The sequence below is a fragment of the Triplophysa dalaica genome, chromosome 5, assembly GCF_015846415.1.
Source record: "Triplophysa dalaica isolate WHDGS20190420 chromosome 5, ASM1584641v1, whole genome shotgun sequence".
In the NCBI taxonomy this organism is placed as follows: Eukaryota; Metazoa; Chordata; class Actinopteri; order Cypriniformes; family Nemacheilidae; genus Triplophysa; species Triplophysa dalaica.
The window spans coordinates 22,401,924-22,428,474 of NC_079546.1; the positions used below are offsets into that span (position 1 = coordinate 22,401,924).

At 39.1% G+C, this 26,551-nt stretch overlaps 5 protein-coding genes and 1 pseudogene across 5 annotated transcripts in view; 3 read left to right on the top strand and 3 right to left on the bottom strand.

Moving 5' to 3' along the window:
- Positions 1-21,090, top strand: part of LOC130421320 (uncharacterized) — a 503,144-nt gene extending 482,054 nt beyond the window's left edge. Inside the window, exons 4-5 of the mRNA XM_056749141.1 lie at positions 19,387-19,720; positions 20,772-21,090. Of these exons, the coding sequence (XP_056605119.1) occupies positions 19,387-19,720; positions 20,772-21,090 (653 nt within the window). The remainder of the gene's footprint in view (positions 1-19,386; positions 19,721-20,771) is intronic.
- LOC130421352 (histone H2B-like) lies at positions 8,964-11,090 on the bottom strand. Its single transcript, XM_056749183.1, has one exon. The coding sequence runs from the start codon at positions 10,917-10,919 to the stop codon at positions 10,545-10,547; it is 375 nt and encodes a 124-aa protein (XP_056605161.1). The 5' UTR covers positions 10,920-11,090; the 3' UTR covers positions 8,964-10,544.
- Positions 11,262-26,551, bottom strand: part of LOC130421317 (uncharacterized) — a 792,526-nt gene continuing 777,236 nt past the window's right edge. The window contains exon 4 of the mRNA XM_056749137.1: positions 11,262-12,165. Coding sequence (XP_056605115.1) covers positions 11,853-12,165 — 313 coding nt within the window. The 3' untranslated portion in view covers positions 11,262-11,852. The remainder of the gene's footprint in view (positions 12,166-26,551) is intronic.
- Positions 13,010-13,396, bottom strand: LOC130421335 (histone H2A-like). The gene has a single exon (XM_056749165.1). The coding sequence runs from the start codon at positions 13,394-13,396 to the stop codon at positions 13,010-13,012; it is 387 nt and encodes a 128-aa protein (XP_056605143.1).
- On the top strand, positions 17,052-17,696 carry LOC130421327 (histone H1-like). The gene has a single exon (XM_056749155.1). The coding sequence runs from the start codon at positions 17,052-17,054 to the stop codon at positions 17,694-17,696; it is 645 nt and encodes a 214-aa protein (XP_056605133.1).
- Positions 18,088-18,753, top strand: LOC130421337 (histone H2A-like; annotated as a pseudogene).

A 26,551-nucleotide genomic window follows, 5' to 3' on the forward strand; every position in this document is an offset into this window, starting at 1 on the left:
TAAATAATTACAATATTTTTTTCATGGTAAACATTTGTTCAATGCAGAATCAAATCTTGAAGGAACAGAATAGTTTGTATTCCGGGTTTAAATCTCTCTAGGTTGATGATCTGCATTTGGATATGAAAACCTTCTAAATCAATGGCACGATAAAGCTTCAATATTGGGATCAGTCTTTTAGACATGAACATTTATCATATGAACCTCAACAGTGGTGACAATTATAAGTCATACTGCATTGCATGATGGGAGTTTTTCATGCATTGCATCTTGAAGCATTTTGTTGAGCATCACCATTGTTGAGCTTCATATGCTGGTTCTTGATGTCTGTCTAGAAGTTTTAATTTAGCATGTGCTTTTTTGCTATTGAACTTTCTCAATGATACTTTTAGATAAACAGTTTGTTTAAACACCGAGTGTACTGGATTCATTATGCTAAACATTAACATGATTATGATCTAAAAGAAATATCTCGCCTGTAAACATTTCAGTGTTAGATCAACTTATCATATAAAATAAGTGAAATAAGTTATGTGAGTTACACACTTCACAGAACTGATCTCTCTGCTTTATAACAGTACATGAATTGATACAGTGCAAAATGTAACTATAGGGTCAAGAGTCCAACAAAAGCAAACACTGATCTCCATGATGGTGACATCATTTAACCAATAAAACGTCAACATCTCAATTACAGCAGGTGTTCATCACTAATGCTCAATCATCATTAAATTACTCACTTAATCATCTCATTAACATTAACTCTTTGAGGACTTGAGATTTGACTTGAGACTTGAAAGGAATGTTTTGGTTCCTCCGCTGGTGAAATCAGCTGCTGAGTTCATGGGTGAAACAAAAATATGGCAGAACTTTTACTCTTTGGCCCCAGGATTGTCCGCCTCTGCACTTTTCGAATTGGAAAAGGAAATCAGTTAAGCCTAATACAATATCTGAAAGCACCATGTGTATAGTCACAAATAAGAGAACTCAATGCAAGTTTTTAATAGGCTCGTAGGGAACTAAAATTATATTTGCCATGAAAAGTATGCAGATCATGCATGAAACATTGTTTACAGATGAGGTAGGGTGATGGTCAGATGGCCAGAGTTCGATCTATGCATCTTAGGAGATCACAGACTGGTTCTTCCTAAAGTGTAGTGTGAAGTTGATAAAAATAATAGAGCATTTTATAAACACTTTTTTTACAAAATACTTCCCCCCTCACAATTGATATAGTTATATCTAACTTAAAAGTAATGACAATACATCATATAGAAACAAAATGCAAACATAACTGTCACCTACCATATGTTATGTGTCAAGCTCAGTTCCTGGAGGGCTTGCGCCAACCAGTTCCAACCCACACCTGCTTGGAAGTTTCTAGGAATCCTTAAGACCGTGATTAGATGAATGGGGTGTATTTCATTAGGGTTGGAACTAAACTGTGCAGAGCTGCAGCCTTCCAGGAATTGAGTTTGACAACTGGGCCTATGAAACCAGACCGACAAATCATGAATTGTCATGGTATAGAAAAGGATCCTGCCCAAACTGCTATTATAAAATTAGTAGCACACAATCCTCTAGAAGGGTATCCAGCTCCAACCCCAATCAAACACAGCTGAAGCATCTAATCAAGATGTTCAGGGTTGCTTGATAATTACAGACAGGTGTGCAGAGAGAGGGCTGGTGCTGCAGTCTGCAGGAAGGTAGCTCTCCAGGAACAGGGTTGGAGAGCCCTGCTCCAGAATGTCATTATATTATGTAGCATTAAGATTTGTACTCTAAGATCAATTTTTCTGTTGTTTTAGGCTTTTGTCATGATATTGGTTGAGCATTGATATAAATATATTTAGTCATGGATTATAGTACATGTTTAGAGTTTAATTCAAATATCTTACTATTTTCCCCGATTTCTAATGACTCCTAGTTCTGAAGCAATTTTTATCTGTCTAATAATATTTTGTACTGCAGATATAAATAACCACATTAACAAAAGATCAGGGGTGCCCAATCCTGCTCCTGGAGATCTACTATCCTGCAGAGTTCAGCTTCAACCCCAATGAAATACACCTGCCTGTAGTTTTACAAGTAAGCCGGAAGATCTTGATTAGGTGAATCAGGTGTGTTTGAGAGATGAGCTCTGCAGGACAGTAGATCTCCAGGAGCAGGACAAGGCACCCCTGCAATAGATTATTCTGTTTATACTACGTTCACCTGCACTGTAAAAAACGATTCTGGATGGTGTTAAATACAACCCATTAAAATCAATTAAAATGTAGCTTAATAAATTGTGAAAAAGAAAGAAAATAAAATATATATTAATAGGTAAATTCTACCTATGTTTTATGAGTAATAATGGGAACTTAAAAAAACGAGGTAAAATTTACCCGAAAATATTAGCTATGACACTGCGGAGGCCGCATGCATCAACGCCCCGGCTGGAAATCAGGGATCACGTGACGCATCCTCTTCAGATTCGATGACAGGATTTGTAGAGCCTCCTGTAAGTTTTTATTCAACTTCATAATATCATCATTTAAGCAAATGTGTACTAACTTAAATGTTAGCTCTACCATTATTTTCTTCTTTGGGTTTAAAAAAAGTTACGACTCTGTGTAATACCCCTATCTTGTCGGCGCCACAGGCTGACAGGGCCTAATGTAACGTCATGTGTGTGCTTAAGGAGTGGGTTTATATATACTGTATGTAACCTCTTTGGAGGCTGAGCCCCCTAATAGTGAAAACCTAGAATCGCCTGTGCGAGGTTCTCGCCGAAATTATGTCGGGTGCATTCAACAAACAGACTCTCATTTATAAATGCAGTTGCGGCATAACGCCACAACGGTGCAGCTGTTTTGTTATCAGCACCAGTGAGGTGCTGACGAGTCGCACAACAATACCTTTTAGGTGCCGTATCAGCTGTAATTCATGGCTGTTCATGTGGATCTTCTTACTTTCTTTTGCGCCCAATTATGTTCAATTTCTTGAAAAGGTTTCTTACATTAAACTGCTGAAAATCATTATAATGTTTAAAGCTGTGCACTTAGCTTGTTTTTTTCTGATTGTCTAGAATTAGATAATATAGGTGGTGACTATCTTGGATTTGTAATGGAGACAGCACTCACAACATAAGAGGATATGTGAATAATGTTTATTTAACTAATGTGAAAATTGACATGCATTTTGTTTTTATTTTTAACAGGTAGGAGAACTTCAGAATCAAACAAACCAAGAAATGAAAGTGCTATTGATGCATAATCCCACAGCTGAGCAGGACCCAGCAGATGTGTCTATAGTAATGAAAGGCAGCAAAGTTTTGAGCGGGTGTGGAATCAGAACCACAGCATCGATACTGTTGATGGGAATGATATATGCACTGAACATAGAGTATCCAAGAAACCTGAAGTACAGTTTTGAAATGTTCAAAAAGCTTTTTTTGGAACTTGATGGAGCAAACCCCCTCAAGAAGGTCCAAACCCTTAAACGTAAGATTAGGGAATAAGCTTTTTTTACTGTACATTAGCTTTAGCAAACAAAGACATTTTTGGATGGAAAATGTTCAAGAATTACAACAATGACTTGTATCTCAATTTAAATTAATGTTAAGAATAAGAATATTGCTATTAATGTATATTTTGACATCCAGCGAAAACTATTTATATTTTGTTTAAATGAGTTTGCAATAGTTCTGTGTTACTTGAATTTGAATGTCTAAGGGCTCTTTTGTACTTGCATTAGTTAGCGTTTAATATTTAAAAAAAATGAAGTGCATCTTTGTGTCCTTATAGCATGTCAATCCACAGAGCTAAATGTGATCTGCCTTTCATTACATATCTTGTGTTGCAACCACTGCAGCAACACAATGCATTGGATAATAGTTGCTTATTGTTTAAAAGGACAAAATGTTATAGTTGTGTGTATAGGAAATGTTGCTTCTAATGTATATTCTGACATCCAGTAAAGACATTAGTTTGTTTTTAAATAGAACATTTTCATGAATTTGTAATGTGAACAATAGTTGTTATTCAACTTTAATGTAGAAGGGCTCTTTTGTGCATTAGTGTTTAATGTTTAAAAGATGAAATGTTTGTGTCAGCAGTCCATGTTTATTTTGAAATGTAAGGAGTGATTTGTAGAAGTGATGTGTTATGTTATTAGAAATTGAGTGTAAGAGGATTTCAGTGTTTACAAAATAAAGTGTTCATTGAAATGCATTTATTGCATTGACCTTTCACCGTTTTTAAGTAAATTCAACCATCTCTTAATAATAATTAGGTAGATGAGCAATACCTGCTGTATCTTAGTTTAATATTAATTTAATTTAGTTTGTTATTTCTTATAAAGGGGGGCACGGTGGCTTAGTGGTTAGCACGTTCGCCTCACACCTCCAGGGTTGGGGTTCGATTCCCGCTTCCGACTTGTGTGTGTGTGGAGTTTGCATGTTCTCCCCGTGCCTTGGGTGATTCCTCCGGGTACTCCGGTTTGCTCCCCTGGTCCAGACATGCATGGTAGGTTGATTGGCATCTCTGGAAAAATTGTCCGTAGGGTGTGAGTGTGTGAGTGAATGAGTGAGTGTGTGTGCCCTGCGATGGGTTGGCACTCCATCCAGGGTGTATCCTGCCTTGATGCCCGATGACTCCTGAGATAGGCGCAGGCTCCCCGTGACCTGAGATAGTTCGGATAAGTGGTAGAAAATGGATGGATAACTTATAAATTTTGGTACTCTTTACTCAAAAATATGGGGTAGAATATACTCCTTGAGTGCATATTGTTACCTCAATTTTATTGAGTAGATTTTATAGGTTGTTCTTTACAGTGTATTAGGCAAGAAACCTACACATAATATCATAACAGGTCATTTTTGCAGTATGTTAAAAGCTGTATTTAAGATCATTTAATTTCTAAAGTATATTTTTGAAAGATAAGACGTGCAAGAATGAATACATGAGCATCCATAAACATGTATAAATAACATACACGGCAGATCTACACAGATTACAGAACTTCAGATCAGACTGTAAATGTGACAGGTGCTATACGTTTCAAAGTAGGGCTATGTATCTCTATATCTCTTTTGAATGCAAAGACTTGAGACTTACATGTGCCTTGAAAACAATGACTAAGTCCCACATCTGATGAACAGCATCAAAAAATCATTTTTTTTAAGTGCATCACCTGCCTTACGGCATACATCACGTTTTACTCATAGCCTGGGAGAAGTTAGCCAACAGCAGAGCTAACCGTAAAACAAAACGAACCAAAACATGACCATTCAGATCCAGCCAAAAACCAAAGAGGGTTTTGTCGGAGGAAGCAAAGAAAAGAAAGCAAGAGAGTGATCGGACAAGAGCCCGAACACGAATCAATTTCTGACGGATTTACACTTGGTGACGGGAACAGCAAGAGACAACGTGTTGCAATCTAACATCACCTAATGTTAGCCTTCCTGCTACTGGATTTAAAAGTCTTATATGTGACCCTGGACCACAAAACCAGTCGTAAGTCGCACGGGTATATTTCTGACAGAAGCCGAAAATACATTGTTATTTTATGCCAAACATCGTTAGTTTATTAAGTAAAGATCATGTTCCATGAAGATATTTTGTAAATTTCCTACCCTAAATATATCAAAACTTTATTTTTGTGAGTCGATCCCTTAATATCGCGAACAAAAAATGGTCAGAAACATGCCTACAAACTTAACTCGCTGCTATCCGCTCTATGAAAACTACCCATTCAAGTTTGGTATCTATGTAAAGTTAAGAGACTCCGCTCTCAAGTTCATCTACTCTCTTCTATGTCATTACAAGGGTAAGCCAATAGAGAGTGTTAAAAAAACCTGTTTCTTCTTAGCAACGGCCTGCTATAGCGTCTCACATGCGCAGCGTACACAATCCGTCATGACCGCGCTTCAAAACATGGAGTCTGATGGAAGCGCGTTTGCTCAATCTAAACGCTAATGACAGCAATAATTTAATGAACCTAGCAAATTATTTTTTTGCGAATCATTAGGGAGATAATACAGAATGTCCAGAAACCGGCTTGACATAATAGGATGCCCCGGAAGAGATTGTGGCCAACCCAGAGATACTCCAGACAGTCTTCACATCTTCATATCTTTTATTCCTTTGATGTCAGCTGACCTAGTGGACCTTTTCAAGACGATTCTCTCTCGGAAGTAACAGAAAGACGTTGGAGAATAGAACTCTTGCATTCTGGAGAGATTGGCTATTGGAGGTGGATGTATTTATCATATATCTATTTGATTGTTTAAAACACATGAAACTGCACACCTATTGAAGAAAAGATCACCTGGGTGCTGTTTCACTACTGTTATATTAATACGATGAAGTCAGACGTACTGAAATATTGCCCCTCTGGAAATTATGAACAAAATAACTCTGCATTATTTTTCATTTAGATTTTAATTTAAAATTGACAAAAATCTAAAGTTTCATTATATGTATTTTTATATTTAAATTTAGAAGGAAATGTTGATGGTGTCACTATGGAGGACATCCTAATATTTGCCGGTGGGGCGTCTAAAATCCCACCTTCAAGAGAAACAACAAATACCTTCTGATGAACCAGGATTGGGACAAAGCCTACCCACAGCCAACACCTGTTCAGTAAGCACAGATTTGCCACGTGCACAATATTCAATGACTTTGCAGAGGCGTTGCATTAGGGAAGGATTGTGCCAAAACATTTTGCAATAACTAATTCCACAATGAACTAAAACAACAATTTGTAAAACAACTGATTTGACCACAACATTATAGAGTTATTTAAGTTTAATTGTACTGTAGTGCTTTAACTTACGCTGTGTGTTTTTCTAATGGATTTCAATGTTTAGCAATACGTCAATGTTAACTTACTACTTACTCAAATGTTTTCTTCATGCATACATTTTAAATATTTAGAGATGATGTAAAAAATGATTAAAATGAGTGAATTATGTAATTGTGTGAGTACAGGTAGAAATTCATTAGGTCCCTGTATGTTCCCCTACTGTGTTTAGTACTGAATGAAGAAAATTAAATTCCAATTCTAATTAAACTTCCTCTTAAGTGGCAGGAATCACCTGGCATTGCAATTGCATTTGATTTTTCTATAAAAAAGGGAAAAAAAACATGTATAGATGCAAATACAATATCTTGCTTTATCAACGTGAATGTGATTGGTTGTGTTCACTCTTTTAAGTGCTTGTGCATGTAGACTTAATAACACTTGGTGACTTCTGTAATTTTTCAGTCAGAAAATGATCATTTCAAGAGCTTTATAGTAATTTTAAGGACCTATTTCTCTGACTATTGTAATACAGGCATACAAAACAATATTGACTTTTTGCTAAAAAAACTGTTGGATCTGGTTCTCGAATCTGATTTGAAATGATTAAAAGTAAGTTTATTCATTATTGAGTAATACACGCTCACGCTCGCTCTCCAGTTTCAGCTCCAACACGCCCTCTCTCCCCCGGTATCTGGACGAGTACGATATTAAAGCAGTTCCAGATAAAACTGTTCCTCACACAGCTAATATTACAACAACAACATATCCATTGTATGTAATGCATAAGACAGCTATTTCTACAGTCTACGTTTTTGCCGTATGATCTCTTCCCTGTGGCATCATGAGAACAACATCTTTCTGTACTGTGGTGGCCACCGTCGTGTTAAGACGGAGCAATTTGAGGCAAATCAATAATACAACGTTAGTTTGCCGCTGTATATCAAAAACTGCACCTTTAAACAGCTGTAAAACATTTTGATGGAGTCTTCAGGGGCTCTTCGGGTCACAACATCATCATAGACAATCAGTCCTCAGAAAGTAGAAAATGTCATTGGTGTCTGACCACACTGGCTCTCTGAAATAAAAAAACTAACAAAAACTTTTGTGATTGGCATTCTATGAAAGCATCCAGGATAAGATGTGCAGAAGACAAGCAGAGATGGTGAGGACATTGGGTTGAACAGTAGGGAAGCCAGGGAGGTGGTGGGATGTGTAATCCTTTGGAGATGTAAACTTACTCGTACTTGAGTAAATCTTTTAATTTTTCTACTTTTTTAAGTATAATTAAATTGTGGTACTTTAACTTTTACTTGAGTGGTTCAAAAATAAAGGATTAAATTTCGTTACATTTCGTTACAAGTAAAAAACGATCTAAATTTATTTGTACGATTTGTTAGCCAATCAGGTCGCTTCCTGCTTCTCCGCTATTCGGTTTGGGAAGCAAGAGTAAGAGTCAAAGCATGAGTTGCAAACTCTGTCTGCCAAAGAATGTTGAAATATCAGCCTTTTCACAACTCATATTCGAACTTGCGCAAAGTTATTGAGGTACCGTGCTTTCCGCACTATAAGGCGCACTCGATTATAAGGCGCACCTTCAATGAATGGCCTATTTTAGAACCTGTTTTCATATATAGGGCGCACCGGATTATAAGGCGCATTGAATAGACATTACTGCAGTCAAACGTTTGACTGGGTTTGCGTTATGCATCCACTAGATGGAGCTGTGCTGGCGCAGGTCATCACCTCCACTTCCATACCATTGATTCATTAATGTTGAATTCTCTCACTGCTGCTCTATTCCCATATTCTACTGCGTGACCGACAGCCTTGAGCTTGAACTCTGCGTCGTAAGCGTGTCTCTTGAAAGGTGCCATTTTGGGGTCTTTATAATCACACAAGTGGTGTGGGACTGTGAGTGCCCACAGTTCCCTTGTTATTACTGACTACGGTAGCCGTAAGCGGTCCGGCGTTGTAGTTTACCAGTCGTACTGAAACATTTTATTATTATTATATTGTTTTTATTGGTTGTTCATACTGAAACATTTTGACCGAACGCCTTGATCCATATATAAGTCCAAAAACTTTGAATGATGATGTTCACCGCGCTTACTGTAATGTGTAGCTCCACCTTGTGCCTGTAGCCTGTAATGCTGTTTGTGAAAGCCCTTTAATCCCTCATTTCTTGATCAATCACTTTATCACTTTAATTATTTGCCATCCATAAAACTAATGATGTTACTTTTGAAATAAGTTACTATTGAGGTTGAGTTGCTTCTTATCACTGAGACAGAAAATATATAAAATAATAAAATTCTATACTGCTGTACAGGCAGTGTTGATCATAAATACACATTATTCTTATGTATATACCAGAGATGACTTGAAGAACAGATATATGTGTTTATGGTCTGCATATTGCATCAGTCAAGTTTTACTCATCACTCAATAAGTCTCACTTGTTGTCTTTATGTTAGTGTCATTCAGTCAGTGAATTATTACGTGAGCATGTTTACCATTACATAATGCTCAAAATAGAAAAAACAATAGTCAAATACAGTACTTTGTAGCAAACTACTTAGCTATTCATACTTAGTCTCATTATTTTTCATTACTTCTACTTGAAATCAAGTAAAAGTATTGTGACTTAAGAAATATTTTACCTAACTACAATATTTTCAGTACTCTTTCCACCACTGATGAGAACATCTGTGCCTTAATACTTGAACCCAGGGAGGTGTTGTCTATTGATAAAGGCAGAGTGGCAATAACCAGTCCCTGATGAACTCGAGTTGTCAGCTGATCTGGATATGTAACCACTCCAGGATACATTGAAGGATCTGTAACTTAAAAAAAAGAGTCAAACCAGTTGAGTGCAGTTCTAGAGATGGACAGTTTAGAAAGAGAGGACAGCAGGATCTGGTGGTTCACAGTGTCAAGTGAAGAGGTTAAGCAGAATAAGGACAGATGACAGAGACTAAGCTCTTGTCTGCCATAAGTTTTCAATGACAGGCAGGACATCAGTCTCAGTACAAGGTCAGTACAAAAGAGTTGAGAAGATATTGATACTTAATGAGGTCAACAGGATCTCTAGACTTGCACCTCTTCCTCTCCGCAGCCCTTAACTTGATCTGATGGTCACATAGTCTCAGACTGTCAGGGGCAAGAGAGTGTTATACGTGCAGGCCTAAAGGTGAGAGGGCAGACATTTTCAAGACAGGATGTTAAAGTTATACAAAGACTATCTGGTACACTGGTGCTGGTTGAGGAGAGACCCCCTGATATGATAATCGATATCGACTTATCTAATGTTAGACATCAAACACTTTCAGACTTTATTAAAGTTTCAGATAAAAACACACAAACTGATCAAATCTGCAGACTGACACAGACTTTCTGTAACAAGTCCAGACTGAAAACTGATCAAAAGTCTTGTAGTGTATTTCAGTCTTAAAGCAGCTGAAGACCGAACTCTGATTTCTTCATTTCTGAGTTTATATCCGGTACAATACCGCCACCTTCTGCGATAATCGTGCAACAATAACTAAACTCAGACCTTTACATTTATATTAACTTTAAAACATGATTTCTTTATGATGCAACGATATATTGTCTTTTTAAACGCCGTATGTCGCGTCAATTTAAATCATAATAAACAAACACAGTAAATGTTTCCAAACATGAGAATCTCTTTTAGTGGAATAAGTGTGTGGCTCTTAAAAGAGCCTTTGTGTGCGGCGGATGAAAGCGGCGCTTTACTTGGAGCTGGTGTACTTAGTGACGGCTTTGGTGCCCTCGGACACGGCGTGTTTGGCGAGTTCACCGGGCAGCAGCAGACGCACGGCGGTCTGGATCTCTCTCGACGTGATGGTGGAGCGCTTGTTGTAGTGCGCGAGACGAGACGACTCACCGGCGATGCGCTCGAAGATGTCGTTGACGAAAGAGTTCATGATGCCCATCGCCTTGGAAGAGATGCCGGTGTCGGGGTGGACCTGCTTGAGCACTTTGTACACGTAGATGGCGTAACTCTCCTTCCTGGACTTTCTGCGCTTCTTACCTCCCTTAACGGCGGTCTTGGTGACGGCCTTCTTAGAGCCCTTCTTGGGCGCGGGTTTGGCTGGTTCAGGCATGATGCTTCTTCACAGATGAGTAAATGCTGAATGTTGAAGAGTCTCGTCGCTGTGGTATTTATTCACTCTCACATGCAAATGTTTAGCGTAACGGAGCCTGTTGTCTGATTGCGTGTCTTCGTCGGCCAAACCCATAAAATGTGTTTATTGGTCAGTTCATAGTTTGACGGGTCGGATAGAGAGCCAATGAAAGCGTTTCCCGCCCACAGTCTCATGTTAGAAGGTGACCCTCCCACAAGCGATTCAGTTTCCTTTGTTTGCACTTCCCGCTCTTTGTCGAATTTGATAAAAAATAACCTTTATATCTGAATTAACTCTACATTGTGAAAGAAGTACGTCATCATGTCATCAAAGTCACTTAAAGAGTTCATACAGAAAGTATTTCATTATTTTATGATTTATTCACAAGCTTTGGGCGTGTTTACGTTTATATAGTTGATATGATTGTGTTTCTTTTTCGAGCAGCAGAAGTGTGTAACACAACAGATTAATCTCATCAGTTGATTTTCTCCAAAACTCTTCCGGGATAATAAAACGTGACATTCACAACATATCGTTTCATATGATAAAACTTCTGAAGTTATAAACTCCTCGAGTGATAAAGTGGCTTTTAGAGAAGCCGTTGGGTTTCATAAGTCTTGTTTTAAAGTGAAAGTACGTCATCGTGTCATCACAGTCCGTCAAAGATTTCGTTCAGAAAGCATTTCACGCTATTACACGTTATTCACAATACATTACACGTGCTGAACGTTTATAAAGTTACGCCATGATGATGGTGCTTCTTATTCGAGCAAGAGAAGTGTGCAACACAAGTTCTAAAAGTTCAAGTTCTCGTCAATTTTGATTTATCATGAAATTCATCTCTTCGAGTGAGACAGTGGTTGGCTCTTAAAAGAGCCTTTGTGTCAAATGTTTACTTCAGAATAAACGCGTTTAACCTCCGAAGCCGTACAGAGTGCGTCCCTGTCGTTTCAGCGCGTACACGACGTCCATGGCGGTGACGGTCTTTCTCTTGGCGTGCTCGGTGTAGGTGACGGCGTCACGGATAACGTTCTCCAGAAACACCTTCAACACACCGCGAGTCTCCTCATAGATGAGACCGGAAATACGTTTCACTCCGCCGCGACGAGCAAGACGACGGATGGCGGGCTTGGTGATGCCCTGGATGTTATCACGCAACACTTTACGATGACGCTTCGCGCCTCCTTTTCCGAGTCCCTTTCCGCCTTTACCTCTTCCAGACATAATATTCAAGAGTACAGATACAAATGTTATGAATTACAAAATGCAGCGGAGGATTTTTGTATATACCTACAGGACCTATTTGAAACACACGCGTGCGAGGGCGGTGCTAGTGGCGGTGCTAACCCTAACCCTAACCCTAACGTCACTTTTATATTTTCCTCACATCTCCGCCCTCCAAAGTCTTCAGTAAATCAGTAAATATACATTTATGTATTTAGCAGATGATTTTATCCACAGTGACTTACGTCACATTAACTTATAATTTTTTTTTTCCGAGTGTTTAATCCCCTGAGATCGAACCCATGACCTCGGCGTTGTTAGCGCCATGCTCTTCTATTCTAGACGAGTACAAAATAATGGAGAAAGAAGAGTGACTTTTAAGATTTTATAAGAAACAGAATAAAATTTAACTATAAATATTTCTTCTGACTTCTTTATTTTATGTCATTTTATCTGAACAGAAATTTGCCACTTTTGCAGATCAACAAACGCAACGTCACGATAAAAAAGATTATCGCCTTCAATTCAAAATAACATTTGTTCACATCGCATCATAAGTGCAGCATGAACACGTTTACTGACACTAGCGCTCAACTTCTGTTTACGAGAGCCGGTTATACAGGACTCGAGACTACAATTATTCTTCATCTGTTTGACTGAACATTAGACTCTGTTTGTCGCTTCAGACCAGTAATAATCCAATACAGGTTTATGAATTGAAAGCAGAATGTGCAGTTTTAATCTGTAATTAACCGGCAGGGAGACACAGGAATCGCATCGCTCTCTTATCGGTGAAGTGGGTGGCTCTGAAAAGAGCCATTGGTTTGAAACGAACTGTCGCCCGTTTACTTGGTCTTGGCGGGCTTCTCGGTCTTCTTGGGCAGCAGCACGGCCTGGATGTTGGGCAGAACGCCGCCCTGAGCGATGGTCACTCTGCCCAGAAGTTTGTTCAGCTCCTCGTCGTTGCGCACCGCCAGCTGCAGGTGACGGGGGATGATGCGAGTCTTCTTGTTGTCACGAGCAGCGTTTCCGGCCAACTCAAGGATTTCGGCCGTCAGATACTCGAGCACGGCGGCCAGATACACTGGGGCGCCGGCACCCACGCGATGAGCATAGTTGCCTTTACGGAGGAGCCTGTGGACGCGGCCCACGGGGAACTGGAGTCCGGCTCTAGAGGAGCGAGTCTTGGCCTTAGCTCTCGCTTTGCCGCCGGTTTTGCCTCTGCCGCTCATTTTCTTCTGCTGTGGTAGTTTACTTCCTCTGTGAGAAAGAAAGATGAAGCTTCTGCTTTGCAGTTCTCAATATTTAAACCCGTCTGTCTGTCGACTATTGGTTGGAGTCAGTAATACTTTTAAACCAATCAGTCAACTTCCCTCCAAACTCAAAGCCCAACCCCCTCTTTCTCCTCTCCTCACAGATGCTGTGTGACGCACAACAGTTTTGATATAATGAGAAAACTTAAAGTGATAGATCATCCAAAAATAAAAAAATGTCATTATTTACTAACCATCAGATTGTTCCAAAACTAACACTAATTTAAACACAAAGGATGCTTTTTAGAAGAATTTCAGTATCCAAACAGATCTCATCTCTCCCCATTTGCTGCCATAGTACATCAAATAAATACAATGGGAGTCATAGGGGATGAAGTCTGCTTGGTTAGCGACATTCTTCCAAATATCTTTCTTCATGTTCATCAGAACAAAGAAATTTAAACTGGACAAACAACCTGTGGTTGAGTAAATGATGACAGACTATTCATTTTGGGGTGAATAATCACTTTATGTTACATCTCTAATTCTCATACAGGAAAGTATTTCCTGATTATCATTTAAAGTTTAATGAACTCTGTCACATGATTACACTTATGCAGTCTCAAGGAAGTGAAGTTTATTGAATATGGTAATATTAGTTGTGTTCTTTAAAAATTTAAATGTACAATATTTGTCATGACAATAAAGAAATTTCACTACATTCTTTTCTTATCAACACACACTAAAGGGGAAATTCAATCCATCAGTTCTGACTTCTGTCTCTTTTCTACTCTTTCTATCAAAAAACAATCTTATCTTTGTATACTGAGTTAGACTATGAGACCAGTTTAACTGCATTTATGTTTTTTGTTGTCCTGATGTTCTTTCAATTGCTTCTATTGTTTACCTCAAAAAAAAGTGTCTGCTAAATGAATAAATGTAAATGTAAGCATATATTTATAAAATGTAATGTACACTACTGGTCAAAAGTTTTCAAAGACTTAATTCATCATTTATTTGTATTTTTTCCACATTTAGAAAAAGGCATCTGTGGACCAGGTTGTGACTGAAAAAATCTAAACAATAAAATAAAAACTATTAATTATGCTATAAACCTGTTATATACATCCTCAATGAAGTCATTATTTGCATGAAATTTGCAGAAATTGATTTTATCATCAACTGCTTGAGGTTTCTATAAGATGCTTTTTAAACCACACTTTTCATCTGAGCTTTTATTGGTTGCTCTATTTCATTATTTAGTCAAAGTCATCCATTTCAAAAACGTTTATATATATATATACAAATATATTAGTTGCTAATGAAGACATTTAAATTAGCACATTTCCTGTCGATGTATAATTTCAGACATTTAAGCACCTTCAGATTCAGATTGTGACAGTATAGTGACTGAATAAAGCAGTTTCATTAATAAAAGATTAATTACAAGTCAGTTTATGTATATACAGTCATGGCCAAAATTGTTGACACCCCTGAATTTTTTTCCAGAAAATCAAGTATTTCCCACATAAAGGTAATGCATTAACACATGTTTTACTATACACATGTTTATAACCTTAGTTTGTATTGGAACAAAGCAAAAAAAAGAAGGGAAAAAAGCAAATTTGACAATGTCACACAAAACCCTTTCAAAATAGTGGATAAATAAGATTGTTTCAAGCATGTGATGCTCCTTTAAATTCACCTGGGGCAAGTCACAGGTGTGGGCAATAAAAAAAATCACACCTAAAAGCAGACAAAATGGGGAGAAGTTGACTTGGTCATGGCATTGTGTGTCTGTGTGTGCCACACTAAGCATGCACATCAGAAAGAGGAGAAGAGAAGAGAAGAGAAGAGAAGAGAAGAGAAGAGAAGAGAAGAGAAGAGAAGAGAAGAGAAGAGAAGAGAAGAGAAGAGAAGAGAAGAGAAGAGAAGAGAAGAGAAGAGAAGAGAACTGTATGAGAACTGTATGAGGACTGTATGAGGACTTGAGAAACAAAATTGTGGAAACATATCAACAATCTCAAGGTTACAACTCCGTATCCAGAGATCTAGATGTTCCTTTGTCCACAATGTGCAACATTATCAAGAAGTTTGCAACCCATGGCACTGTAGCTAATCTCCCTGGACGTGGACGGAAGAGAAAAATTGATGAAAGGTTGCAACACAGGATAGTCCGATGGTGGATAATTAGCCTCAAACAAGTTCCAAAGAAATTAAATCTGTCCTGCAAGCTCAGGGTGCATCAGTGTCAGCGCGAACTATCCGTCAACATTTACATGAAATTAAACGCTGTGGCAGGAGACCCAGGAGGACCCCACTGCTGACACAGAGACATAAAAAAGCAAGACTACAGTTTGACAAAATGTACTTGAGTAAGCCAAAATCCTTCTGGGAAATCGTCTTGTGGACAGATGAGAGCTTTTTGGTAAATTATGTCATTCTACTATTTACAGAAAACGGAATGAGGCCTCCAAAGAAAATAACACAGTTCCTACAGTCAAATATGGTGGAGGTTCAAAGATGTTTTGGGGTTGTTTTGTGCATGAAATCTGAGGATTACCAAAGGATTTTTGGTCGCAATGTAGGGCCCAGAGTCAGAAAGCTGGGTTTGCGTCCGAGATCGTGGGTCTTTCAGCTGGACAATGACCCCAAACATACTTCAGAACTCTCCAGCGCTTTGTTGCCATCCATTTCTGGGTGCTTTTTGAAGTGGCCAGCAAATAGTCCAGATCTAAATGCTATTGAACACCTGTGGAGAGATCTTAAAATTGCTGTTGGGAAAAGCCGCCCTTCCAATATGAGAGACCTGGAGCAGTTTGCAAAGGAAGAGTGGTCCAAAATTCCAGATGAGAGGTGTAAGAAGTTTATTGATGCTTATAGGAAGCGATTGATTTCAGTTATTTGCTCCAAAGGGTGAGCAAACACATATTAAGTTAAGGGTGCCAATAATTTTGTCCAGCACATTTTTGGAGTTTTGTGTGACATTTGTCAAATTTGCTTTTTTCCCTCCTTTTTTTGTTTTGTTCCTATACACACAATGGGAATAAACATGTGTTAATGTAATAGTTGTCTGTGAGAAATACTTGATTTTCTGGAAAAAATTCAGGGGTGTTCACAATTTTGTCGAGAGTGTTCGTGTGTTTCAATCTGATCAAAACAACTTCTGTGTGCAACACTTTACAAGTCCCTGAATGACATTAACTTAACTCAAATCATTTATTACATGTATGTTAAATAAACAGAAAACATGTTTAATGTTTCATCAATGTTTACACAAACAAATCACATGAAATTCATGCGCAGCTTTTCTCCAGAGATCGATGCTGGTCGTGTTTTTAATGTAACAGTGAAATAATAAACCCTTTACTGTCGTGTAGTTTAGTCTCTGAATAAAGCTCTGGATCTCTGCTCTGTGTTCACGCTGTTTTCACTCCGTCAAATGATTTTAAAACTCTGATATTTACTCGAAATGTCGCAGGAGAAAACACAAGAGTTTGAGGCTCACAGAGGCACTGACAGGTCGAGCTGAGTCTATATGGTTCTCATGTAGTGTTTAAGAGCGCAGAGCCGCTCAGTCCTTCCGCATTACTGATCAACTATAGACTGTGACCGAAAGCTCTTTACCTCAGAAATGGCAGAAACCGCTCCAGCTCCAGCAGCCCCGCCGGCGAAAGCGCCCAAGAAGAAATCTGCAGCCAAACCCAAGACAGCGGGTCCAGGCGCGAGTGATCTCATCGTTAAAGCCGTGACGGCCTCCAAGGAGAGAAACGGTGTGTCTCTGGCCGCCCTGAAGAAAGCTCTCACCGCCGGCGGATACGATGTGGAGAAGAACAACTCCCGCGTCAAGCTCGCCATCAAGAGCCTCGTGACTAAAGGCACACTGGTCCAGACCAAAGGAACCGGCGCTTCAGGATCTTTCAAACTCAACAAAAAACAAGTCGAGACTAAGAAGCCAGTGAAGAAAGCCGCTCCTAAAGCAAAGAAGCCCGCAGTGAAGAAGCCTGCTGCCGCTGCTGCTGCCAAGAAGCCGAAGACCGCAGCGGCAAAGAAGACCGCCGCAAATAAATCTCCCAAGAAGGCAAAGAAACCTGCCGCCACCGCCGCTAAAAAGGCAACGAAGAGCCCCAAGAAGGTGAAGAAGCCAGCGGCCACCAAGAAAGTAGCCAAGAGTCCGAAGAAAGCAGCTAAAAGCCCCAAGAAGGTCAAGGCTGCAAAACCCAAGACGACAAAGCCCAAAGCAGCGAAGCCTAAAAGGGCCGCTCCGAAAAAGAAGTAAATTACTTCTCCAGACTTTCTATTACAAAAGGCTCTTTTAAGAGCCACCACCAGCCCACTAAAGAGTTGTGTTTCAGTGATGTGTTGATATTATGGTTGTGTTCTTACACTTACGCATTTGGCAGACGATTTCATCCAAAGCGACTAACGTTTCACTATCCTATACATTTATATAAAGGTATCTGGAATCGAACCCACAACCTTACTCGTACCACTGAGCTACAGGAAAGCTCTTAAATGAATACAATGAGCAATGTGGTTCAAATTAAGAACACAAGTTATGATCGTCAGAGCATTTTAATTCATAATAGGCGTAACTTCTGAAGTTGTGTTTCAGTATAAATGTATTCTTTTGTTCATACTTTTGTTTTCAATAGACGGGTCTGAAAAGACCTCAGATATAAGATTTAATGTAGTGAAAGGTCACGTGATCATAAATTGAAACAAAACCAGGCCGACGGGAAGAAATGGGCGGGCTTTGGTTTTGGAGGGTAGTTCAGTGATTGGTTTAAACTTTTCACAGACTCCAACCAATAAGCGAACGACAGGCTCGTATAACACCTGAAATCCACAACCTCCATCTCACATTTCTTTCGTCTTCCTTTAGTCGTGAAGATTTTATATCTTAAGCAACAATGAGTGGAAGAGGTAAAACCGGCGGCAAATCAAGAGCAAAGGCCAAGACTAGGTCATCCAGAGCGGGTCTTCAGTTTCCCGTCGGCCGTGTTCACAGGCTAATTTCGCAAAGGTAATTACGCACATCGCGTCGGTGCGGGAGCTCCAGTTTATCTCGCCGCTGTCCTCGAGTATCTCACCGCTGAGATCTTGGAGTTGGCAGGAAACGCCGCTCGGGACAACAAGAAGAGTCGAATCATTCCCCGCCATCTACAGCTGGCCGTGCGTAACGACGAGGAGTTGAACAGACTTCTAGGCGGCGTGACCATCGCTCAGGGTGGTGTGTTGCCCAACATCCAGGCCGTGCTGCTGCCCAAGAAGACCGACAAACCCGCTAAGACCAAGTAAACGGGGGACAGTTCTTTACCAACCAAAGGCTCTTTTAAGAGCCACCCACATTATCACTGAGAGAGCGACGAGGTTTCTGTTTTAATCCATCGAGTTTGTATGTTAATTCATTATCATAGACCTGATATAAATGAACTCCCATTCTCCGGATCAGTATGTGAGACCCTTTGCCCCAAGTGTTGTATAAGATATGCTTCTGTTTACTCGTACGTAGCAGTAGCAACGGATTTCTGTAAATAAAACGCGGGAAAGCCGAACTTTTCTGTCCTTAAAAAACTTAGGTGCTTCGCTTGTGATTTAACGTGAAGAATTATTTTAATTTGATTTGTATGTGAAGACTTTTCTATCTGAACTTTGTTAAACAGCAACGTGCAAATGTCTGATCAGAGAAATAATACACGAGAATTAAATAAAGAGATAAAGAGAAATTATATGATGATCTTGTCTTGTGTCCGTGACGCGTGATCTGAATAATAGAAAACGCAATGTTGTCCCGCCCAATTTCATTTGAACGCATATCGCGCGGCCATTGGCTCACTGTCTCTATAATACGTCACACATCAGCCAATCGAGTGTCTCCGTGCTCTTGACGCGCTGCGCGTTCTAGCCTTTATAAACAGGCACACCGCCTCTACAGACATATTCTGTACTGAACGCAGAAGATTCAGCAGCGATGGCAAGAACCAAGCAGACCGCTCGTAAGTCCACAGGTGGCAAAGCCCCGAGGAAGCAGCTCGCCACCAAAGCCGCCCGTAAGAGCGCTCCCGCCACCGGCGGCGTGAAGAAGCCCCATCGTTACAGGCCCGGCACCGTGGCTCTGAGAGAGATCCGCCGCTACCAGAAGTCCACCGAGCTGCTCATCCGCAAATTGCCTTTCCAGCGCCTGGTGAGAGAGATCGCTCAGGACTTCAAGACGGATCTGCGCTTCCAGAGCTCCGCCGTCATGGCTCTGCAGGAGTCCAGCGAGGCTTATCTGGTCGGTCTGTTCGAGGACACAAACCTGTGCGCCATCCACGCTAAGAGGGTCACCATCATGCCCAAAGACATTCAGCTGGCCCGCCGCATCCGCGGAGAGCGCGCTTAAGTCCCGCTTTAATAACAACTCAACGGCTCTTTTAAGAGCCACCACATCAACTGAACGACACGATTTCCACCGTTTTTCACAAACATTAATAGTAACGCAAGTGTGCCATTGATTAATATTATTGTGTTAAGCGTGATGCTCAATATTAATGATGATGATTATATTATCAGTGTCTCTTTAATCAGCAGATATCTCATGTGTTTATTCATCCATTAGTCAGAGCTAAATCATTCCTCTTAATGGCGTCTGATCACATGTCAATTACACTTCCCTTCCTCAAACACACTTTTACTCATTTTACTAGTAGATATAAACGAAGCAAATTATGGCTAGTGGTCGTCTATCATTTCTAACTAATCCATTATTTTCTGAAATCAGTTTAAATGTCTAGATCACTTAAAAGGAAATTTCTATAATTGTCTTTAATTTTCTTTGTTCTGTTAGGAATGTTAGCAGTTGTCAGTTCTGTGACATCATCCACTACCATAGTATTAAAAATATTTCTGTTGAACACAAAGTGAGATATTGTGAAGTATTTATGAAAACAAACCCTTTACTGCACCTTTGACTAACATTGAATTGTTCCTGTTGCGGCAGTCAATGATGTCACAGAATTAAAAGTTGCTAACATTCTTACAAAAGTCTTTACCTGTGTTCATCAGAACAAAGTCATTCAAACAGGTATAAAATAACATGAATAGATGATGACATCATTTTATTGGGTGAACTATCAGTTAAATTGTATTGTTTAGTTTCTTAGACAATCTTAAACATCGTGCTATATGTAAGTCACACTATAAAGAGATTTACTGAGAGATTTAGGAGGGCAGAGGTAAGAAGAGAAAGCGTGTAAATGACGTGCGCTGGTCCCGCCCTCGTGCCCCTGTTTCTACTAGGTCCTATAAGCACATGTTTAATTTCTCCGCTCACGATTTTCCTTCTATTTTCAGTTTATACTTTCAGAAACAGCTGCATCATGTCTGGAAGAGGTAAAGGCGGAAAGGGACTCGGAAAAGGAGGCGCGAAGCGTCATCGTAAAGTGTTGCGTGATAACATCCAGGGCATCACCAAGCCCGCCATCCGTCGTCTTGCTCGACGCGGCGGAGTGAAACGTATCTCCGGTCTGATCTATGAGGAGACTCGCGGTGTCCTGAAAGTGTTTCTGGAGAACGTTATCCGTGACGCCGTCACCTACACCGAGCACGCCAAGAGAAAGACCGTCACCGCCATGGACGTCGTGTACGCGCTGAAACGACAGGGACGCACTCTGTACGGCTTCGGTGGTTAAACGCGTTTATTCTGAAGAAAAACATTTGACAAAAAGGCTCTTTTAAGAGCCACCCACTGTCTCACTCGAACAGTTGAATTTCATAAATAATTCATATTTACCAAGAACTGGTACTTTTAAAACTTTGTTGCCCTCTTCTCTCGCTCGAAGAAGAAACACCATCATGATGGCATAACTTTATAAACAACGGCTCTTCTAAAAGCCACTCGAGGAGTTAAACTTCAGAAGTTTTATCATACATAACGAAATGTTATGAATGCCGAGTTTTATTATCCTGGAAGCGTTTTGGAGAATCTCAACTGATGAGATTAATCTGTTGTGTTACACACTAATGGTGCTCGAAAAAGAAACACAATCATATCAACTATATAAACGTAAACACGCTCAAAGCTTGTGAATAAATCATAAAAGGGACTTTGATGACACGATGACGTAATTCTTTTCTAGTGTAGAGTTAGTACAGAAATAAACGTTTTATTTTAATTCAAATTCGATAAAGAGCGGGAAGTGCCAACAAAGGAAACTGAATCACTTGTGGGAGGGTCACCTTCAAACACGAGCTGTGGACGGGAAACGCTTTCATTGGCTCTCTATCCGACCCGTCAAACTATGAACTGACCAATAGAAACATTTTATGGGTTCGGCCGACGAAGACACGCAATCAGACAACAGCCCCCCTAAAAAGGGCCTAGTGACGCCACTGCTTCTACTTGTGTCTTACTGTAGCTGTATTTTTCTAAGTCAAATGTATACATTGTTCTGACTTGCAAATAATCTTGATAATATGTATTTAATTTAAAGATGGTTTGAAGATGTCTTTAAAGATAGATGCCACTGATAAATAGACAAACAATTGCTCAACTTCAAATAAACTAAATATGTGTTATTTTGTTAAGATGTTTTCTCAAAACTTAATGAGCAACTGAATGGCAACGTTACTGGTTTTGTAGATATTAAATACAGTGATAAATCCAGCTACTCTTTCACTGAAAATATGAGCGATAACAATCCTGACAGAAAGACAATTATATATTCAGTTTAGTTATGTTGTATTTAATTTACGTTGGTGAGAGTTGAGATTCTGGCAAACACAAATTGTTTGTGTATCATTAGTATAGTGACTAACACAACTTTTCCAGAACACTTTTTATAACGTGTCTCTCACTGCACATGTGTGAGTTGGTAATCCTGATATAACCACATAGTGAATCAAACACAATTTTCTCATTTTACTGTTAACAAGGTTACACACTCCACTATTACCAAAGTCACCAGTTTTAAATTGAGATTTTCATATTCTATTACATTTGTATGTGTTGTTATAGTTTACACTATTTAAGAACACTGGATATTTTAGTATCATTTAGTTTTGTGGGTTAATCTGTTGTATTTAAGGTTTACAGGCAAAATTGGATTTAAGGGCAACACCAACAAAAACCTTAAAATTGTATCCACATCCAAACTATATAATATATATATATATATATATATATATATATATATATATATATATATATATAAATCTGAAGAGATTGCTTCAAATGTATTAAATCATATTTTTTCTGTTAGATTGCTGTATTAATCCTTCTCGTTTGGCTCTCATCGGAGGCGGTCGCATTTCTCACTCCCCGTCCTTGCCAGTATTTTACTGCGGTCAGGTCAGCCTCCACTTTTGAAAACGTCGGTCATTTCAGCCCTCACATTGGTTTTCTGTGCGCGCATATAGGAAAGATTGCGGTAGGAGCACGGAAAGACAAATTTCAAAATAAAAGCGGTTTCTGACTCTTTCATTTGTAAGTGTTTTAACGGTTGAAAGTGATGTTGCTAGGCAATGAGAGACGACGTTAAAGGGTTACTATGCAGTTTCTATAATGTTTTAATTGATTTCTAGGCCGTTGATTATGTATTTTGGTGGTTAGAAGAGTGTTGCTATGCAGTTTTTGTGGCATTCTGGGTGGAATCATAGTGCACCATCTCTGATAGGCACTCAAACAATATCAGGACATTCTGATGTGGAGTTTTTTATAAAAGTCCCCTCAATATCCTATATAGACTGTTTTTTCTCTTTGTTCAGATAGGTATTTAAAATAAACTACCTGTTTCTAGAAAATGATTTCACCTCAGAACCATAATACACCATCTCAGATTGGCACTCAAACAATATCAGGACATTCTGATGTGGAGTTTGTTATTTAAATGCCTTCAAAATGTCTCATATGTGCTGACTTCTACATTTTCAGTTGTGTAAGGGAAACTTCTTGTTCGAAGAAAATAACTCCATTAGAAATCGGAAATTTGGTTTGTGTTTTTATCGACTGCAGAGGGAATGTTTTTCTTAACTCCATCTCACTTCAAGTATATCCTTTTTTTGATGCTTATACAGATAAATTATTTTAAAGTAATTACTAAGTTTTGACAAAGACGTAATTATTATGATTTTTGTAAATTATTTAAGTCTATGAGATGCTAAAAAGTTTTAGTAGTTGTCACTTGTTTTTGTTTTCTTAGTGTAGGCATTGATTCTTTGCTCTTGAGTATGTGAACAGCTTTCCCTGGGTATGTGAATGTACATCTTATTACTATGTGTTTAAAATTATTCTTATTAACACAGTAAAGCCCATTGATCACAATAGTGATCATGAATAGTTATTTTTCTTTCAGTGAGTTTCTAATGGATGTTTTTAATGTTTAAGAAGTTTAAGAGTGTTTTTTTTTCTTTAATTGGTCTCATGTGACACTTTGTATATTTTCAATATATGCACTTATTGTATAAATTAAAGAAGTATGGTACATTTAACCATAAAAAAATCATTACTTATTCCCCATGTTGCCTATCGCCTTATATGTTGCACCCACTGCTTTTTCCCCCTATCAACCATCGTCTCTTAGCAGTTTGGGAATGTTCTTGTTGACAAAAGTGAACAGGAGTTTTATGTTACTTTTCATTTTTGTTTTTGTAATCTGTCTAAAAGAAACACAGCTGAAGGGTCCTATTCAATGTTTTGATAAATAATCTTATATACAAGCGTGCTGGAGGGTTTATGGGAGTTTGCCCAACAAATCCACATGTTTTGTGTATTTTGAGAAGGCATTCGACTGTGTCCCTCGCAGCATCTTGTGGAGGGTGTTCTGGGAGTATGGGATTCGGGACCCTCTGCTAAGGGCTATCCGGTCCCTGTACGACTGGAGCAGGAGCTTGGTTCGCATTGCCGGCAGTAAATCAGACTTTTTCTCGGTGCATGTTGGACTCCGGCAGGGCTGCCCTTTGTCGCCGGTTCTGTTCATAATTTTTATGGACAGAATTTCTAGGCGCAGCCAGGGGCCGGAGGGCGTCGGGTTTGCGGACCACACGATGTCATCTCTTCTCTTTGCGTATGATGTCGTGCTGGCCCCATCAGACCAGGACCTTCAGTATGCACTGGGACGGTTTGCTGCAGATCGAGAGGGGCCAGCTGAGGTGTCTCGGGAATCTTTTCCGGATGCCCCCTTGACGCCTTCCCAGGACGCTGGAGGGACTATGTCTCCTGACTGGCCTGGGAATGCTTCAGTGTCCACCCGGAAGAGCTGGAGGAAGTGTCGAGGTAGAGGGAAGTCTGGGCATCCCTGCTTAGACTGCTGCCCCCGCGACCCGGCCAAGGATGAAGTGGAAGAAGATGGATGGATGCATGAATCTTGAATACAAATATTCCACCTTTTATATAATTGCACAGCTCAACTCCTTTTTTGGCCATTTTTGTTTTCTCTTCTGTCCAGTAAAATAATCTCCAAATGTAATCATTTAGCAATGCAGTTATTTATTTACAACTTAAAAAAAATAAAGGCTTACAATGTAACACACATTGTAACATTTTTACCATTTTTGTTGTTTCCCCCACATTTCTTATTTAAATGAATACTGACATTGCTTTTCGTATTAATAGTTATATGCTCTAACTATAACACTGTTATGTGAATGCCCCACTCTCCATACAAACAATAAAATGTGTAGAGGACCATCAGAGGACCCTTACAAATCCAGCTGCTCATTACAAATACTCAGAAAAACTCGGTGTTCTTCATTAAATGTCAATTTGGTAAGTTTTACTTTACAAATATTCACTAACATGTAGTTTCCCTGGGCAGTTTTAACACACGTTAGTTTTGATAATGGCATGCTGTAAGATTATGCGTTGCAAAACATGCCCAAAATAAAAACATTGTTGAAAATTAAATGCCTGTACGATATGATATCTGTAAATGTTACAGTTAGTTTGGAGAAAGGTGGATTCGAACCTGATTGAACGTGTCAAAACGCCCATGATCCTAATTGTGAGCAGTTATTTAAAATGCAAATTTTCGATACAAAAAATATCACCAAAAACTGACAGGACATTTGATAGTGAGGGGTATCGTTAGAACAACACGAACACCCACTGTCCTGATATCTGTAAGTTCTGTTTTCGGCTCAGGGAACAGCACTTCACGTAATACCTTGTGAGATCTCACTTAAAGTCGTTTAAATTTCACGTAAGGAAAAAGCTCTTCACTTAATACCTTGTGAGAGCTCACTTAAATGCAGTAAAATTTCACATAAGGCAATAGGCTAGCACTTTACGTAATACTTTGTGCGATCTCACTTACAAGCGAATTCACGTAATTGTACTTACCAGTACAAATTCACGTAGGCTACATGAAACATTAGCTAGTAAGATGTCGAAAAGAGAGGAAGGGTGAGTAGGTCTTCATCTTTTGTACAATTTGCAATGTTGCGAATATGATGTTAACTACGTTACTTAACATTTTACAACTGAGGACCAATGCCCTGCAGAGTTTAACAACCCTGTTAAACAATAGTAAAAGTTTATTTAGGAATGCGATATGATTGTTCTTTAATATGGTTGATGAGTATATAAAGTTTGATGAAAGTGATGAGTTTTTTTTCTTTTGTAATATCTTTACATTTATAATTTCGTACATATTGCACTCTTTCAGGATATTTGGGGTGAGTAAATCAATAGTTCATCCCTCAATTGTCTTTTACTCATTTGTAATACGAAAATGGTAACTTGATTGTTTTTTATTATTATTTTAAAAGAAGTGTGTACTGCTTTTGGGATTCCCAATTGCAGAAAAACCGCTTTAGACTACAAGATGCTTTCAATAAGGTGAGCAAGTTTGATTCAAGGCTTGATCTTAATTTAATACAATCAGTATTGCTATTTTAGAACTATTTTCCTAACAAATTTCTATTGGTTTTCTGTAAACAGAAAGTGTCCAAATCTGGCAAATCCTCTGCTGAACCAAGGCAACAGTCACCAGAGCAGCTTGGCATGTTGTGTAATACAAACCAATTGAACCATGTGTTACTTTTGCTATATGAAAAATGTTTGATTGTAACTGTAGATAGTGTGGACCTTAAGGCAACAGTGGAGTTTCAAGGCGGGGAGAGCATTCATAACCGCATGGAATTAAAAAGAAGACC